Here is a 17,551-nt window from a genome sequence, read left to right as displayed (position 1 = left end):
GGCTCACTTATCTCACCTGTGCCTATCCTGGCAGGGATGCTGGCAGGCTAGGGTGTTTCCCCAGAAGCAAAAGATACACAGCTACATCTCACTTGCAGAGTATAGGGTAATTTGAATGTGATGAAGCTTTGTATCTGCTATGCATAGGTGAAGGTCCTGAGCTCTCATCTTCCTAAGGCCTGTTCCTGGCTTCTGGCCTTCAAAATCATGCCTCTCTAAGCTGTCTATCCTAGAACTTTCTTCAGCTCATTCCCACCCTGGAACATTCGATTATCCCTGTGACTCTCTCTACTTGGAATATTCCTCTGTAAGGCCAACCCCTTTCTCTCATTGATGAGTTCGTGTTGGTTCCTCCATTTTATGGAGAGGTTTAGGCTGGCCTTCCATCTCCTCTTGATCCTGTTCCTGGCTTCTGAAATTCAAAATCATATCACCTTCCTCTGATCTTCAGTGTTTGTGTGTGTGTGTGTGTGTGTGTGTGTGTGTGTGTATGTGTATTCACCTATTGGAATGTAAGCTCCTTGATGGTAAGACTGTCTTTCTTTTGCTTGTATTCGTTTATGAAGCACATTAGCACATTACCTGTAACATAGAAAGCACTTAAAACATGCTTTTTTCTCATTCCTTCCATATGTTCTTCCCATTTAAACAAATCAACCAAAATGACACAATTAAGTTTTAATCATGAAAACACTACTAAATAGAATGCAAAATGAATAATTATAACAACATTCCTCTCCTAAACCTAAGTCACACTCTTTCACCAATTTATACAATGTCTGTGGGAAAGAGTAGATGCAAAATTATAGAAAGCTATCAAGGAGGCATATTAATGAATATTTATATACCTGGGGTAACCCACAACTCTAGACTTCAGTCCCTGATATCCTTCATCTCCTTGGGGAATCATGTGCATCATAATTCATCTGCTGGGCATGCTACTTCTCCACTGGCTGTTTGTACACTCCTTGACTGGACTCTCATGAAGTATTGTGTTCCCCCTCACTCCCCGAAGGGCAGTTTTCCTAAGCCATAAAGACATAAAGAAAGGAATTGAAGTAAGAAAGTTCAGAACATAGGATCAGAAGGGACTTTAGAGAATAATTCCTTATTTATTGTTGGGAAGAGTGAGGATAATTAGCCCAAGATCATACAGCTATTTAGTAGCAGAACTTAGAGCTTGCATTTCTCAACCCCCTTTCCCTGATGACCTGAAAGAAAGAAAAGAGGTTTTGCATGTGTTGTTGGGTGCTGAGTTAAAGGGAGGAAAAACTTCACTGCTGGGAGCTGATAGGAGGAAGAAGATAGAGCTGGCTAGGAAAAGATGAGGGTTTTCTGGCTTTCCCTTTTACTACCACCTATGGCTTGAGCAAATCAAAACCCCTCAGAGGTTTCACTGTCTTCCTCTTTCTTGCCACTTATGGTTTTGAAGGGAGAAAGAAACTCCTCTGAATCCATCCAAGAGAACAGTCCCAAATATCTCTGGAGATCCTTGGCTTAGGAATGAATGTCATTTCCCCCAAGAATTTTTCAGCACATTGATCACCTCATTCCCTCCTCAGAACTACATTTTTTATGTAGATATTGTATAGTGCTATTCCCATTAGACTGTAAGCTCCACAAAGACAGAGACCAAGTTTTCCTTCCTTTCTTAGTTCACCTGATGCATCAGGCTCTGTCCAGGTGCTGATGAAATGTCTGCTGCATTAAATCGATCACGAGGAGGAATGAGGTGGTCTTGATCATAGGCCTCTGCCTCTGTACCTACTTCAGTCCTTGAGTAGTGGCAATGAATGCTGGTCAACTGCTGCCGTTTTCCTTCCTCATCCCCACCTTCCCTAGGCAGTGAGTTTATGGAGCAAAGTAGCCAGAGTGAGCATAGATTAGCGCTGCCAAGGATGAGGATTACCTGGGGGCACCATCAGACCAGGGGTACTCTCCACTAGCCCCTACAGCTATCCGTCTCCCCATGAGTACATCTAAAAGCAGTCTATGTGGTGAATTTAATCGTTCTTAAAAAATCATTTCCCATCACCCAGGGTTTCACTCACCCAGCTCCCATGGGCCAAGTGATCAGGGCTCCTTCATGGAGTCTACCTTCTCTCGTACTCCAAATCTCCCCCAACCCACCCCTGACAAGTTTCCCTAGGGAAGTGAAAGCGAAAGGGATTGGGAGTCGCTTCTTCTGCACAGCTGCAGAGTCTGGACGCCCCTCCTAGACCGCCTCTGGCAGCACTCCAAACCCCTAAACTGCCTTTCCATAAATGAGGCCACCTCCTATGGTGGGCTGAGCGAGGAACGGTGGTGAAGGGTTGCTTCCATGTGTATTCTACGGTTTGGTCCGTGACTTTGGGCTTAAAAAGCTGTACCGCTTCTCCATTCTTCTTTGCCGTCCCTCGGGTCTCTTACCCTGTATGGACTTCTTTGACTCCGGGAAGACCCCCAAAGTAAGAGCTCTCCCTCATCCTGCCAGCTCTAAGGCTCCTCTTCGCCCCCAGGCACTGCTTTCTGACCAAGAATCCCGCAGCAGTCTCGCCCCTCCTTACTCCGCTTCCCTCCAGGGGACGCCTCCGTAGTACCCGGCTGCAGTCCAGTTCAGCTCCTAACTTGTTCAGGACTGATCTGCTCGGTGACTAGTGACACCACAGCTCTTCCATTGTTGTTGGTTTTTCGTTCTCGAAGAGCACCATGATGCTTAAAGCAATTGTGGTTAAGTGACTTTCCCAGAGTCACACAGCTAGTAAGTGTCTGGGTGAGATTTAAACTCAGGTCCTCTTGACTCCAGGGCCAATGCTCTATCCACTGTGCCACCTAGATGCAATCCAACAGCCCTTGCGAGAGTCAATGGGAGGGAGCGGTTCTTCTGAGCCGAGAACTGAGCAATTTGGGGAAGGTTGAGGTTGCGATTGGAGAGGAGCCGTTAGGGGAAACTCAAGGTGGCTTCCTTCTCCCATTTATTTTAAGTCTCAGACCCAGGTCTGGCATCTCTTGGGGGGTGGGGTGGGGGGGGGGAGCGGGGCCATCTTGCTAGGACGGATTCAAGCAACCACGGCAGCTTTCGCTTTCTTTTTCTGGAAACACTTCTCGCTACTGAGCAGCCTGGCGCAGTTCGCTGCCTGGGGTTCCCCGAGACTCCGGTTGCAGCCTGCCCCTCCTGCTTTTACTTGCCCCTAGCCCTGGCCCATCCCAAGAGCCTGCTCGGGACACCGACACCAGCACCGCCTGAGCCCAGACCATTAACTAAAGGGCAGAGAGCCTCAGAACAAACAGGATCAGTAACCCTGACAGTGCCCCGCGCATGGCTGGCTCTAGGTCTCCTGGGTCGCTCCTATGTCCCCGAGCCCCTTCTGGGGGGCTGCAGGCGCTGCTGCTCTTGCTGCTCATGGACTGGGCGCTGTTCCGACCCGCGCTTCCTCAGCTCCTGCTCGTGCTCCTGCCCACTGGGCACCCTCTGCTCCGAGTCTGGGGGGCCGGTCTGGGCCGTTGGGGCGTGTTGTGGCTGGGGGTGCGTTGGGTCACCAGCCAGGAAGGGGCTGGCGCTAAAAGTTGGAGGTCTGAGCTGGGGCTCCTGGCGGCCGCGCTGGGGCTGGCGCTTCCCGGGCTCGCCTCGTTCAGGGTTCTGGGAGGGAGGGAGGCTGCCGGGGGTGGAGGCGGGCCCGGACCTCTCCACTGGGGGAGCCGGCTGGACGCTTTCGCTCTCAGCTATGCCGCAGCACTGCCGGCCTTAGTCCTGTGGCAGAAGCTTGGAAAACTTTGGGAGCCGACGGGTCCCATTGTCTCGGGGTCTATCATGCGCCGGCTGCTGAGTTTCCTGGGCCCAGAAGTGCGTAGCTTCCCATTAGTGATGTTCTTCCTCCTGTTGTCCTGTCTAGGTGAGGAGAGGGAGGGATGCAAGGGCCTGGGCAAATTTGGGAGAATTGATTATTATGGGCCCTGAGTCTGGGTGGGGGGAGGCGCGAGAGGGTCAGTAGTAGAGCCTCTGACTTCAAATCTAGTGATCTTGCCTTTACACCACCACTGCCTAGGAGTCAAGAGACCTGGGTCCTATTGCTTTACACCTTTGGGAAATCCATGTTACCTCTCCGAGCTTCTGTCTTAAATGTGGTCTTGGACTGTGTAATCTCATAATGGTCTAACACAGGAGGTTTATCTTCCTATGATTAGTGGAAACAGTGAGAGTATTGGCAGCAATACAATGGCCCAAGATAGTTCCAAAGGACTCATGATGGAAAATGCTCTCCAAATCCAGAAAAAAAAAATTGTGGAATCTAGATGCAGATTGAACCATACTATCTCTATTGTTTTGTTGTTTTTCTTTTTTTCGGGGCAGTGGGGGTTAGGTGACTTGCCCAGGGTCACACAGCTAGTAAGTGTCAAGTGTCTGAGACTGGATTTGAACTCAGGTACTCCTGAATCCAGGGCCTGTGCTCTATCCATTGCGCCACCCAGCTGCCCCCTCTATTGTTTTTGTTGTTTTTCTTTTTTGAGGTTTTTCCTTTTTGCTCTGATTCTTCTTTCACGGCATGACTATTGCAGAAATATATTTAATGTGATTGTACATATAAAACCTATATCAGATTATTTGCTGTTTTGGGGAGGGGGGAGGGAGGAGAGGGAGGGAGAAAAATTTGAAACTAGAAATCTTATAAAAACAAATGTTGAAAACTATCTCTACATGTAACTGGAAAATGATGAAATACTTTTATGGGAAAAAATAGTAAGAGTATTGGGATGTAACTGTGTGACTTCTGGTGAGGGGATTGCTTTCTATTTCTATATTAGAAAAGATGGGGCGGTAGTCCAGCTGGAAGTCACCAGCCTTGATGAAGTAAACCACCAAAAACCCTCTATTAGTTGACTAATTGACACTCTCTTCCTCCCCAATAATACCTCAACACCTCCAGGAGAGATGGCTATCCCATTCTTCACTGGTCGACTCACAGACTGGATGGTACAGGATAAATCAGCTGCCATCTTCACCCACAACATAGCTTTCATGTCGATACTCACACTAACCAGGTCTGGGAACTGGGCTTGGAAACTCCGAGAATGGGGAACTAGGGAACTGAGGGAGCTGGAAGCTAGGGTTGCACTCTGGGCAGGTTGATACCCTAGAAGATTCCCTCCCCCCCAAATATTAAGCTTCCTAGTAATTGCCCTCACTTCATCATTTCTTCCCAGTGCTTTGTTAGAGTTCTTAGGTGATGGAATTTATAATTACATAATGGGCCTAGCCCACAGCAACCTTCAGAGACAAGTGTTCCGGGCTGTGTTGTCCCAGGAGACTGATTTTTTTCAACAGAACCAAACAGGTAAGTCCTTGTTCCCTTATTTATACAAGGTGAGCCAAAAATCTTGAAGAGGTTTCCATATTTAGTAAGTCCTATAGCATCCAAGGAACAGAATACTACTATGGCTAGCTCCAATACACAGTTAAATAATAAGTACATTAGAAATTTATGGGGAAGAAAAATGCTACTTGCATTCTGAGGGATATGAGGTAATCAGGTTGGGCTTCTTGGGGGAGGTAGGACTGGAGTTGATCTTGAAAGAATGGAAAGGAATTAATTCAAAGGCAAAGGGGGAAAGAAAACATTATAAGCATGAGGGAAAAAGGCATGTCAGCATGAGAGCACAGTTTACGAAAACAGGGAGCATAGATTATATAGAGGAGAATATTATTAAATGAGTGAAAGAGTAGGGTGGATGGAGGAAGACCTTGAATGACAGACTGGAGGAATATGAATGTTATTTAGAAGACAATAGGGAGCTTTGGAAAACTTGAGCTGAGAAGTTTACATGATAAAATCTATGCACAAGAATGATTCTTCTGGCAGCAGAATGAAGGATAGACTGGAGGGAGAAGAGAGTAGGGGCAAAAAGCCTCTTGCAATAGTCCAAGTGGGTGGAAATTAGGGGGAAGGTCTATCCCAGGGTGTTGGCAGAGGGAAGGGGACAGCTCTCCCCATACACTCCTCTTTCCTTCTGCCTTTTATACAACCCTACAGAATACTCATCATACTTTCTTTGGCCTTTTAAGCCAAAAATCAGAAAGGACACACTGTTATATATCCCATCTATACAAAAATATTAACCCCATCCTCCCTTCATTATCAGAACCAGAGAGATCTGCCTCCTAATACTCGAGCTGTGTCCCCTATAACCCTAGTAACTTGGCACATTTAGACTTTGAACCCCTGTTCCTCGGGCTCCATGACTGCACAGCTGGCAGCAGTACATCCCCAAGGAGAACTTGACAGCTGTGATCCCCCTCCAGCAGCCAACCTCACACACCTCTCTCCGATCTTCTTGGGGCTCCTTAAGCACTTTAGGTGCACTTAGTGACTGAATTAATGAGCCCCCAACCCTCACTCCAATATTTTCCCAGATATTTTCCTATCAGCCTCAGCCTTTCTCTATATTTCCATTTCCCCCTCCCAACTACCCTAGACCCTCATCTCTTGCCCTACCCTCAACTTTCCCTCCTCCTCCTCTTTAGGTGTCATCACCTCTCGGGTGTCAGAGGACACAGCCATGCTGAGTGAGTCCCTGAGTGAGAAGCTGAGCCTGCTCTTATGGTACTTGTTTCGAGGACTGTGTCTGTTGGGACTTATGCTCTGGGGGTCCCTGACCCTCACCCTGGTCACACTTATTGCTTTGCCTGTGCTCTTCTTCCTGCCCAAGGTGCTGGGTAAATGGCAACAGGTAAGTTCAGGGGGCCTCTCTTCTCCACCATCTCTTCCCAACTTTTGTTCTACTTTCATGAGCCCCAGTCTGCTCTTTATACTTAACTTTGACAAGGTTAGTTCCTCTTGCCTCCCCTTGCCCCCTATTGTGAAGAAGACTGTAGGATATATAGTATTTGCCCTGTGGCCCTGATGGGTCTCTTGCCTGAACCCTGGCCCTTTTCTATAATAGCCTCTGTCTCTAGGTTATTCTCTAGCTGTTTTTCTTCATCATGTCCCCTTATCACACCAATCTTGTTCTGTCCTTTGTAGGATATTCTTTCCCTTTACCTCTATTCTTCTATCTTCTCTGTGTACCCAAATTCTGGCATCCCTATGTTCTTAGAGTTTCTAAGAGGATTGGCATATTCCTTCTTCTTGGTTTCACTCTTCCTCTGTGTCTTTATATTCCTTGACTTTGGTACTGGTGTTTCTATATTTTCACATCAGAGAATAACAACAATAGCAATAGGAAGAATAATAGTGATCATCATAATAATATTTTCTAACCTTTACATAGAGCTTTAGCATTTGCAAAGCACTTTACATTTACTATCTTATTTGATCCTCACAACATTCCTGAGAGGTAGGGCTATTATTATCTCCTATTTACAGATGAGGGAACAGTCTGGGAGAGGTTAAGTGATTTGTCTAGGGCCACGCTGCTAGTATCTGAGGGATTATTTAAACTCATGTCCCCTTGGCTCCAAAGTCAATTCTCAATATACTATGCCAACTAACATGTCATGTAATATTATTTTTAATGACATTGACAGATTCCAAAGCTCTTTCTTCATACCCATCTGTGAGTTACCTAGTGCAAGTGTTATTTCTTTGTTTCAGGTAAGGAAAGAAAAGCCCAGAGAACATAAATAACTGCTCATATCCCATGGTTAGCCAGCTCGTAGCAAAGCTTACACTGGAATTCAGGCTTCCTACCTCCCCCAGCACTGCTCTTGTCACTCTCTCCCTATGCTGCCTTCTTATGCAGCAGGGTTCTGGACTATCCCCTGACATTGGTCCCTTTTGTGGATTGGGGATATAGAGAAGGGTCAGATCCACAGGGCCTACTTCCCTGTCCTTTCACACCATCAATTTCTGTACAGTCATGAAAATGTACTAAGAAAATCCTCTCTGCACAACACTGTCTTGCTGCCCTCTGTCTCCACAGTCCCTGGTAGTCCAAGTGCGGACATCCCTGGCAGAATCAAGCCAGGTGGCTATGGAGGCCTTGTCTGCTATGCCCACAGTCAGAAGCTTTGCCAATGAGGAAGGAGAGGCCCAGAAGTTTGCCTGTCAGCTCCAGAAGACACAGAAACTTAACCAAAAGTTGGCATTGGCTTATACTTTCAACATATGGACCACCAATGTGAGTACCTGGGGAGAGAGGAGCTACTTCCAAGCCTAGGACTTAAAGACCCAGTCCCCATCCAGGGACTCCTGGGCCATATTTACCATTTTAAGACCCTGAGATAAAACTACCATTCTCTAGAAACTTCCTTGAGGTTCTAGATAGTTGCCTTCATCAAGGGAATCCAGAGGATTACCTTCTTTATAGAAAAATAACATCTTTCTGCTCTGGGATACTTCTTTTCCCAGCCTCCTTGAGGTGCTATAAGGTCACTGCATCTTGTCTGTCCCTTTCTTGGGGCCTCTCAGGCAGCAGGGTACATGAAGGGGGGACTTGAGGATAAGGGATCATATTTTTTGTTCAATGGGGATGAATAGCTTCAGAGTTCAGAAAGGGTCCTTTAGTTCCTTCCCTAGACCCCACACCTGTTCTTCTGGCTGGTACTTTTACATGGAAGAACAGAAATGCTGGCCTCAGGTGTCCAGGGCTCCAGGTATTTTATGATGGCTAATGATGTGATGCTATGACTATACTTGAGGCTCCAATGCCATGACTTCCATGAATGTGACATAGTTATGCTTATCGTCCTCTACTGTACCCAAGGTGTACCTTCTGATCTACCCCCAGCTCTTAGGACTGGTGCTGAAGGTGGGAATTCTGTACATGGGGGGAAAGCTGGTGACCCAAGGGGATGTGAGTAGAGGAGACCTTGTCACCTTTGTCCTTTACCAGATCCAGCTTACCACTGCAGTTGAGGTAAGACCCTCCTTGACCATTGCTTCTTATTTCTCCCCTCCTATCAATTTCAGCCTCCTCTTCCCAGAATTCTTGTCAAATATCCCAGAGAGTACATGGTATCCCCTGCTCTTCTTCATGGCTCATCATTCTTCCTTCAGGTATTGCTCTCTACCATTCCCAGTATACAGAAGGCTGTGGGATGCTCAGAGAAGATCTTTGAGTACTTAGACCGGATACCCCAATGCCCTTCCAGTGGTCCCCTGGCACCTCCTACCCTGCATGGCCTTGTAGAGTTCCAAGATGTTTTCTTTGCTTACCCCAGCCGGCCAGATGTCTTGGTCCTGCAGGTATCACCTCCTCCCTTTCACACTCCATTCTTTCCAACTCCCAGCGTATGAGATGCTCTCTGGGATATTATGCTACCTGAATTAATCCCTCCTTCTTCCTGGTCTAGATGAGATGGTTTTGCTTCAGGTATCAACTTAAACTCCCCCAATCTTTCTAGGAAAGGAAGGAAAAGGATTATAGAGGATAGTACCTACAGGGTCATCCCAAATTCACAAATCTACTTGGGTATCTCAAAGACTTTTCCACTTTCTCCCTACTCTGGCTGTGGGAGCTAATATCCCACTTTTCTTCTCAACTCTATTCTATTCTCCCTTCTCTTTCCTCCTCCCTTTTATGCAGAGATCACACTGGCCCTGTCTCATGATATGAGGATGTCTCTCTATGTGTATGTGGTGGAGGAATGGTGATTTTGTGTGTGCATCTGCCTGACCAGGGAATGAACTATCTCCTCTAATGCCTTCCCTTTCTTGTTCCTGTAGGGAGTGACATTCACTCTGTTCCCTGGGCAGGTGACAGCCCTTGTGGGGCCCAATGGGGCTGGGAAGAGCTCAGTGGCTGCACTGCTGCAGAATCTGTATCAGCCCACAAGGGGGCAGCTATTGCTGGATGGGGAGTCACTGCCCCAGTACCAACACCGATACTTGCACTCACAGGTGAGTACTGGAGGATCACCTGGAGCAGAATACCCTTGGAAGAATAGGTCAATGAAGGAATGAAGAGGAGAATGACAGCCAGGCAGAGTTTCTGCAGCATCCTTGTTGGTGGCTATGATAGAGATGGGGAATTTCCCAGAGGAATGGAAATGCCCAAGCCCTGACCTGAGCTCCTTCTCCTCCTGCCTTCCCCTTCCTTTCCTCCTGGCTCATCCCAGGTGGCTGCAGTGTCCCAAGAGCCACAGCTGTTTGGACGGAGTCTCTATGAAAACATAGCTTATGGGCTGGACTGGAAGCCAGAGCTGGAGGAGATCATGGAGGCTGCCAGGGAGGCTGGAGCTCACAGTTTCATCTCCCAGTTGCCCCAGGGCTACTACACAGGTACTGTGAATAGTCACTCCCTAAGCAGCCCTTTACCCCCAAACCTGGCTCAGTCCATTTTACCTTTAACTCAACCCTGTACCAGAGACAGGCAAGGACTAAATGAATCAATGAAAAATATTTAATCAACAGTAGACAAAGAGAACAAGTAAAAGTGAACAATTAAAATTTATTAAGTGCCTACTATTTTCCAGGCACTATACTAACTGCTTTGCAGATGTGATCTCATTTGATCTTCATAAAAACCCTGGAAGATAGGTGCTATCATCATCTCCATTTTTGCTATTGAGGAAACTGAGGCAGACTTGCCAGAGTTACATAGTTAGTTAAATGTCTTATTTAATGCCTTATTTAAACTCAGTTCTTTGTAACTCCATGGACAGCCTCTATCCACTAGGCTACCTAGCTGCCTCAATGATACAGATGTTCAAATCCAGTCTCAGTCTTACTAGTTGTGTGACACAGGGCAAGTCACTTAACCTCTGTTGGATTCCATTTCCTCCTCTGTAAAGTGGGGATAATCACAGTCCCTCTCTCCCAGGATTTCCAGAGGATCAAATGAAATAATAATTGCAAAGGGCTTAGCAGAGTGTCTGGCACATAACAAGTGCTATATAAATGTTAGCTATTATTACGAAGTGCTAATTATGTGTCAAGTGCTGTGCTAAGTACTGGGGATACAAATACCAAAGAAAGAAAGCCCCTGCCCTCAACTAGCTTACATTCTAATAAAGGAAGGCAACACATATAGGTGAGTAGCAGCCAAGGAAGAGAATTTCAGTCTGTAGAATCACAAGGAGGATGAGTAAGCCATAGAAGAATTGGATGAGAAGCCCTTTTCAGAAATAATAGTACTATTGATAGTATGAGTGTCCAAAGCAAGAGGTGGAAAGGGCAGGTAGGTGGAAAATGCAGTGGCAGGGCCCATGGTAAGACATTCACATGGATGACTGGATGGCAGATGGGTGTTGGTCTTGGGCTGCCTAGATAGAGAGGGCTAGCTGATCTTGCTCCCACTGATTCAAGAGCCTAGACAGTTGAGACTCCAGCCTTCCAGGGCAGGAGTTAGAAAGATGGATGGATTGAGGCCTTTGGAATCTCATTCCTTGGCTTCCATGGACCATCCCAGAATGTCTACCCTCCCCCTACTGTGTTGAGGAACTGGTCTCAGCCCCATCTCCTCCCTTTAATCCAAGGAAGAAAGCTTTTGATTTTGTGTGGCTGTAATGGTTCTGCTCTCAATGCATCTGGTTCTCTCTCCAGAGATAGGAGAGTCAGGGAGCCAGCTGTCAGGTGGTCAGAGGCAGGCAGTGGCCCTGGCCCGGGCTCTGATCCGGAACCCCCGGGTCCTCATCTTAGATGATGCCACCAGTGCCCTGGATACAGACAACCAGTTATGGGTGAGACAGCACTTTCTCCAACTTTCTTCTGTTAAGGGCTAAAATTCTAGCTAAACTGTCTAAAATATCTAATGAGTGGTCACCAATAAATTATAAGCTTTAGCAAGAGTTAGACTTTTAAGCATTTATTAAGGAGAATAAGAATTTGGTAAAGAGAGAGAGAAAGGCCTAGATTCATCTATCTATTAAAGGGAGAGCACGTTTCTAGCTCCCTTCTCCGCCAGAGTCCCCAGGAAAGAGCGTGAGTCCAAGCGCCAGTCTCTTCCTTCCTCCTCCCACTAGCCTGCGTCACTTCCTGACGCCAAAGAAAAGACTGCTGGTCTTGCCCTCAAAGACCTTCACTTCATGGGCAGAACTCTTCTACAGTAAGTCTCCAGCAGGTGGTGTCATTCCAATCGTTACAGTTCATTTCCAAATCCTTCAACCTGAAGGCAACCCTAATCCCTTCCTGGTTCACCCGGAGAATTTTCTGTTTGAGAATTCTATTCTATACAGATCTTCCAGAAAAAACCCTTAAATTTAACTTCTTTTCCTTTTTCCTTCATTGTCATCATCATTACCATTAGCACCACCAAAGCCAAATAAATATGTGTAGGGATGTTCTGGGTGTATTCTTCTTTCCCTAGAGCTCATAGGATCCTCACAACTAGTTCTATGGGAAGGGAGGGCAATGAGGGGTTACTGTGGATAAGACAGTTAATGCCAATGGCATTAATGCTATGACTTGTTCATGAGAACTTCTGAACTATTTACTAATAGCATCTGTGCCTTCTTCCTACAGGTGGAGCAGCTGCTCTATGAGGCCCCCAGGAGGGCCTCTCAGGCAGTGCTACTCATCACCCAGCGCCTCAGCTCTGTGGAAAGGGCTGACCACATACTCTTCCTGGAGGAGGGGCTCATTCAGGAAAGTGGCACCCACAGGCAGCTCATGGAGCAAAGGGGCCGATACTGGACCATGGTGGAGGCCATGGGTGGGAACGGAGCTCCTCAGACATGAGGGACATACTTGAATCTCCATTGTGGGGGAAGCCACAGCTCTTCTCCTGAAAATGGAGGGACAGAGGAAGAAATTCAGCCTCTTTTTGCCACATGATGTGATTTACCAGTTCCACATAGGTTTTCCACTCCAAATTTATATTCCTACTAATTGTATTCCCATCATCAACATTAATTCCTTTGGTTTAAAGTTTTCTTCTTCAGGCCCCTCTTTTAAATTGCACATACTGGTAGAGGGGAAGGCAATGGGAATACCTTAGTGGGAAATCATTCATTCTTTCAACAAGCATTCATTAAACACCAACTGTGTTCCAGCACTTTTCTAAGCACTGCAGTTATAAAGACAGAAACTAAACAGCCCTTGTCCCTAAGGAGATTGTCTTTTATTACAGCCTAGCTCTAGAGTTTTAATTTTTATTTTTTTAAACATAATAAACATTTTTATTTATAGTTTTGAGTTCCAATTTTTATCTCTCCTGCCCTACCTCCCCTCCCCCATCCCTGAGGCAGTAAGTAATCAGATATGGGTTATCCAAGTGTGATTATGTAAAAGACTACCATAGGGTTTTTAAAGGATGGATAAAAACGGTACTTATAATCACATTCTTAGATACAAAGGCCTGTGGATTCAAGGGGCACTGAAAGTGAGGGGGAAAGTTACCAGAGAGGTTGTCTCCATATACAAAGTGGTGATGGGGTATTTGAGGATCAATTCTCTATTCAGTTGACATAGAAGTATTCTGGAAGTACATGGTGTTGAGAATAAACTGGGTATTTTGTTAAGTTTTGTGTTTCCTCTGTTTTTCCAGAGTGTCTGTAGCTCTTTTCCTAGATTCCATGCCAACTAAGTGCTGGGGTCCCCCAAACCTGGCTTTCCTTGTCCTCTTACTCCTGGTATCCCATAAGAGTGTCCCTAGAACTATACTGTTGGAGTCAGAAGATTTGGGGATTCATATATTCATTATTTAATAGTTGTGTGTCCTTGGGCAAATCACTTAGATTCTAAGCCCCCTTCCCCTCTTTCATTTTCAATCTATACTTATTGCTTACTTCCCCATTGCTTAAAATCCTGTCATTCACGAGCAGTGTCTTGTTTTTGACACATGATATGATTTAGCAGTTCTACAAAGGTTTTCCACACCAAATTTATATTCCTACTAATTATATTTCTGTTTTGTTTTGTTTTGTTTTGTAGGGCAATGAGGGTTAAGTGACTTGCCCAAGGTCACACAGCTAGTGTCAAGTGTCTGAGGCTGGATTTGAACTCAGGTCCTCCTGAATCCAAGGCCAGTGCTTTATCCACTGTGCCACCTAGTCACCCCCATCCTACTAATTATATTTCCATCATCAACATAAGTCCTTCAGTTAAAGGTGTTCTTCAGTATCCTTTTATTAAAATTGCAAATACTTGTGGAGGGGCAGCTAGGTGGTGAAGCAGATAGAGCAATTACCCTGAAGTCAGAAGGACCTGACTTCAAATCTCATCTCAGCCATTTACTAGCTTATGTGACCCTGGGCAAATCACTTAACCCCAATTGCATTAAATATCCAGAACCATCTCCAGTCATCCTGATGTATATCTTGCCACTGGATCTAGATGGCTCTGCAAGAGATCCAATTCAGTGCAAGTCAAGACATCACCCCAATGTGTACTTCCAGAATGAAGGACAAACGACAACAACAACAACTAATGGAGGGTAAGGCAATAGGAACCCCTTAGTGGGAAATCATTCTTTCAACAAGCATTTATTAAGCACCAACTATGTGCCAGCATTTGGGATATGAAGACATAAACTAAACAGTCCCTGTCCCCAACAAGACTGGAATTTATTACAGCCTAGTTCTAGAGCTTTTTCTTTTTTCAATCTTAATGGTATTCTTTTTTTTCCAGTTACATGTAAAGATAGTTTTTAGAAATAGAGGACTTTGAAGCATTTGTGATTAAAAGGCCAAAGTTGAATAAAAAATTTGAACTCTAAATCCAAGACTCAAGAGAAACATAAAAATGTAAAAAAGAAACAAGAAAGAAAAACTGTAAGAAATTCAATAAGGTCTTATAATAAAGCTGTTAACATTTACAAATATTATCTCATCATCAAGTGGGTCAAAGAACAAATTGTAGAAACAATTGATGCTTTCATTAAAGAAAATGACAATGATGAGACAAGATATCAAAACTTATGGGATGCAGCCAAAGCAGTTCTTAGGGGAAAATTTATATCACTAACTGCTTACATTAAAAAAAAATAGAGAAAAAGCAGATCAATGAATTGTGCATGCAACAAAAGAAAAACAAACCCCCCCAAACAACAACAAAAAAAACTAGAAAATGAACAAATTAAAAATCCCCAAGTAAACACCAAATTAGAAATCCTGAAAATCAAAGGAGAGGTTAAAAAACTTGAAAGTAAGAAGATCATTGAATTAATAAATGAAACTAGAAGTTGGTTTTATGAAAAAAAATAGATAAATCATTGGTTAGTTTTATCAAAAAAGGAAAGAAGAAAACCAAATTACTGGTATCAAAAATAAAAGGGGTGAACTCACCACCAATGAAGAGGAAATTAAGACAATTATTAGGGACTGTTTTGCCCAGTTATATGCCAATAAATTTGATAACCTAAATGAAATGGATGAATATCTATAAAAATATAAATTATCCAGAGTAGCAGAAGAAATAAAATATTTAAATAGCCCAATTTAAAAAAAAAAGCAATTGAACAAACCATCAATGAACTTCCCTGTCTCTCCTCTCTCTCTCTCTCTCTCTCTCTCTCTCTCTCTCTCTCTCTCTCTCTCTCTCTCTCTTTTCTGCAGGGCAGTGAGGGCTAAGTGACTTGCCCAGAGTCACACAGCTAGTGAGTGTCAAGCGTCTAAAACTGGATTTGAACTCAGGTCCTCCTGAATCCAGGACCAGTGATTTATCCACTGTGCCACCTACCTGCCCAAGTAATATTTATCTAAAGCTGTCAGTGAGTATTATCTGTAATGGGGATAAGCTTGAAGTCTTCCCAGTACAATCAGGGGTGAAGCAAGGATAACCATTATCACCTCTATTATTAAATATTGTACTAGAAATGTTAGCTATAGCAATAAGAGTAGAAAAAAGAAATTGAAGGAAATAGAATAGGTAATGAGGAAATCAAACTATCATTCTTTGCAGATGATATGATGTTATACTTAGAAAATCCTAGAAAATAGACTAAATAGACTGTTAACCTCTAATATATTTTAATAAATGTTTAATACCTGAACTGTGAAACTGTTGTCCTAGTTAGCTTTCCCCAAAAGGAGACAGATAGGGTAACCCCACACATTTAGGTTTACCTGTCACATCAGGGAGGGTAGATTGGAGGGAGGGAAGCAGGATAAAATTTGGAATTCAAAATTTTAAATAAAAATGTTCATTATTTATAAAAAAAGAAAGTGCCATAGTTGAATAGAAACTATGAAAGGAAAGAGAGAGTAAGAGCAACATTAAAGAGTGAGCAATACCAAGGGGCATTATAAGGATGAAGTGTTTACAGTCTGATGGAGGGTATGATATAAATGCCCCTTCAGAATGATAATATCATCAAGAGTCACAGAAGGAATTAAATAAGATAGAGGGTCTGGGAGTGATTTTGTTATATTTTGATGATCTTAAAAGGAGAAAGAAAAGGGAAGTTAAAAAAAAGACACTATGGAAGAAAAAGAAGGGAAAAATTAGGCAAGTTCTGCATAATTGAGATGTGTAGATAGGATGTGCAAATACAAATGAGGAAAGGGTGGGGGAAAGTGGGTGTCACTTGAACCTCATTTTTATTTGAACTGGTATAGAACACATCACACACATTGTGTAGTATAGAAATACAATCAGTTTTACAGGATAACACAAAGGAATAGGGAGAGGAGGAAAAGAGGTAGAAAGGATTGAGGGATTGATTAAAAATAAGTAAAACAAAAACTAAGTTTAGAGTGGTGATTATGAAGAGAGGTTTAAAAAAAGTGAAATGGCAAGAACCTGAGATTGAGGCCAGGTGAGGGCAGTAGATAGGGTACAATGTAGCAGAGGCATATTGTATCAAGTGCAATGCATGGGAACCAAGTGTAGTACTGACTTAAATTGTCTTCTGTGTAAAGAAAGGAGGGGAATAGAGGACAAAGGATAAGAGAATAGAATGGAGAAAAATGCACAATTAAAGATCATAACTTCGAATATAAATGAGATGAATGGAGCCATATAACAGAAGAGGATAGCAGAATGCATTAGAAGACACAGTACCACAGTACAAGAAATGAACTTGAAACAAAAACACACAAAGAGGTCTAAAACAAAAGGATCTAGCACAAAAGTTCTTATTCGATGGCTCAACTCAAAAAAGTTGGGTTGGGGGAGGAGTCAAGAATAGAAGAAGCAACTTAGCTGAGCTCTCCCAACACTCCCCTCCAAATAACCTCTCCAAATAACAAATAACACCTCAAATTGAATTCTGGAGTGGCAAAGCCAACAAAAGGTCAGGGTGACAATTTTTTCCTAGCCCAAGACAACTTAGAAGGTCAGCAGAAGAAATCTGTGACACCAGGCTGGAGGTGGGCTAGGCATTTTAGAAAATGATTTTAAACATTAAACTGTGAGATCCTTGAGAGCAAATAAAGTTTTGCCTTTCTTCATATCCCTAAGTAATGGGGGCAGCTAGGTGGCACAGTGGATAGAGCACCAGCCCTGGAGTCAGGAGTACCTGAGTTCAAATCCGGCCTCAAACACTTAACACTTACTAGCTGTGTGACCCTGAGGAAGTCACTTAACCCCAATTGCCTCACTAAAAAAACAAAAAACAAACAAAAAAAATATCCCTAAGTGCTTAGGACGGTCTCTTGCAGGCAGTTGTTGATTGATGGCTAGGAGGTAAAAGCTGATGTCAATGTGTTCCTTTCCCCAGGAAACTTTGGAGGGAAAGATGGTGACCCATGGGGTCA

General features: G+C 44.1%; 1 protein-coding gene across 2 annotated transcripts; it reads left to right on the top strand.

Annotated features, from left to right (window-relative positions):
* The first annotated feature begins 3,042 nt into the window (after nt 1-3,042).
* On the top strand, nt 3,043-13,358 carry LOC122754005 (antigen peptide transporter 1-like). Of its 2 annotated transcripts, none has more exons than XM_044001949.1 (11): nt 3,043-3,872; nt 4,905-5,019; nt 5,182-5,312; nt 6,500-6,705; nt 7,897-8,094; nt 8,704-8,832; nt 8,973-9,161; nt 9,642-9,815; nt 10,034-10,196; nt 11,460-11,596; nt 12,378-13,358. In XM_044001949.1, the coding sequence occupies exons 1-11, from the start codon at nt 3,299-3,301 to the stop codon at nt 12,591-12,593; spliced, it is 2,232 nt and encodes a 743-aa protein (XP_043857884.1). In that variant the 5' UTR covers nt 3,043-3,298; the 3' UTR covers nt 12,594-13,358. The 2 variants fall into 2 exon arrangements, with proteins under 2 accessions (XP_043857884.1, XP_043857883.1); XM_044001948.1 differs by having other exon boundaries at nt 8,680-8,832.
* The last annotated feature ends 4,193 nt before the right edge of the window (nt 13,359-17,551 follow it).

The sequence above is a fragment of the Dromiciops gliroides genome, chromosome 4 (genome assembly GCF_019393635.1).
Source record: "Dromiciops gliroides isolate mDroGli1 chromosome 4, mDroGli1.pri, whole genome shotgun sequence".
Classification (NCBI taxonomy): Eukaryota; Metazoa; Chordata; class Mammalia; order Microbiotheria; family Microbiotheriidae; genus Dromiciops; species Dromiciops gliroides.
Note: the sequence above shows the minus strand (reverse complement) of the source record. Positions and strands in the feature narration are given on the sequence as shown.

Coding starts and splice junctions, on each gene's coding strand:
- LOC122754005 (XM_044001948.1), top strand. CDS start 3,299: ATGGCTGGCTCTAGGTCTCCTGGGTCGCTCCTATGTCCCCGAGCCCCT. Junction 3,873..4,904: donor CCTCCTGTTGTCCTGTCTAG/GTGAGGAGAGGG, acceptor CAACACCTCCAG/GAGAGATGGCTATCCCATTC. Junction 5,020..5,181: donor TCGATACTCACACTAACCAG/GTCTGGGAACTG, acceptor ATTTCTTCCCAG/TGCTTTGTTAGAGTTCTTAG.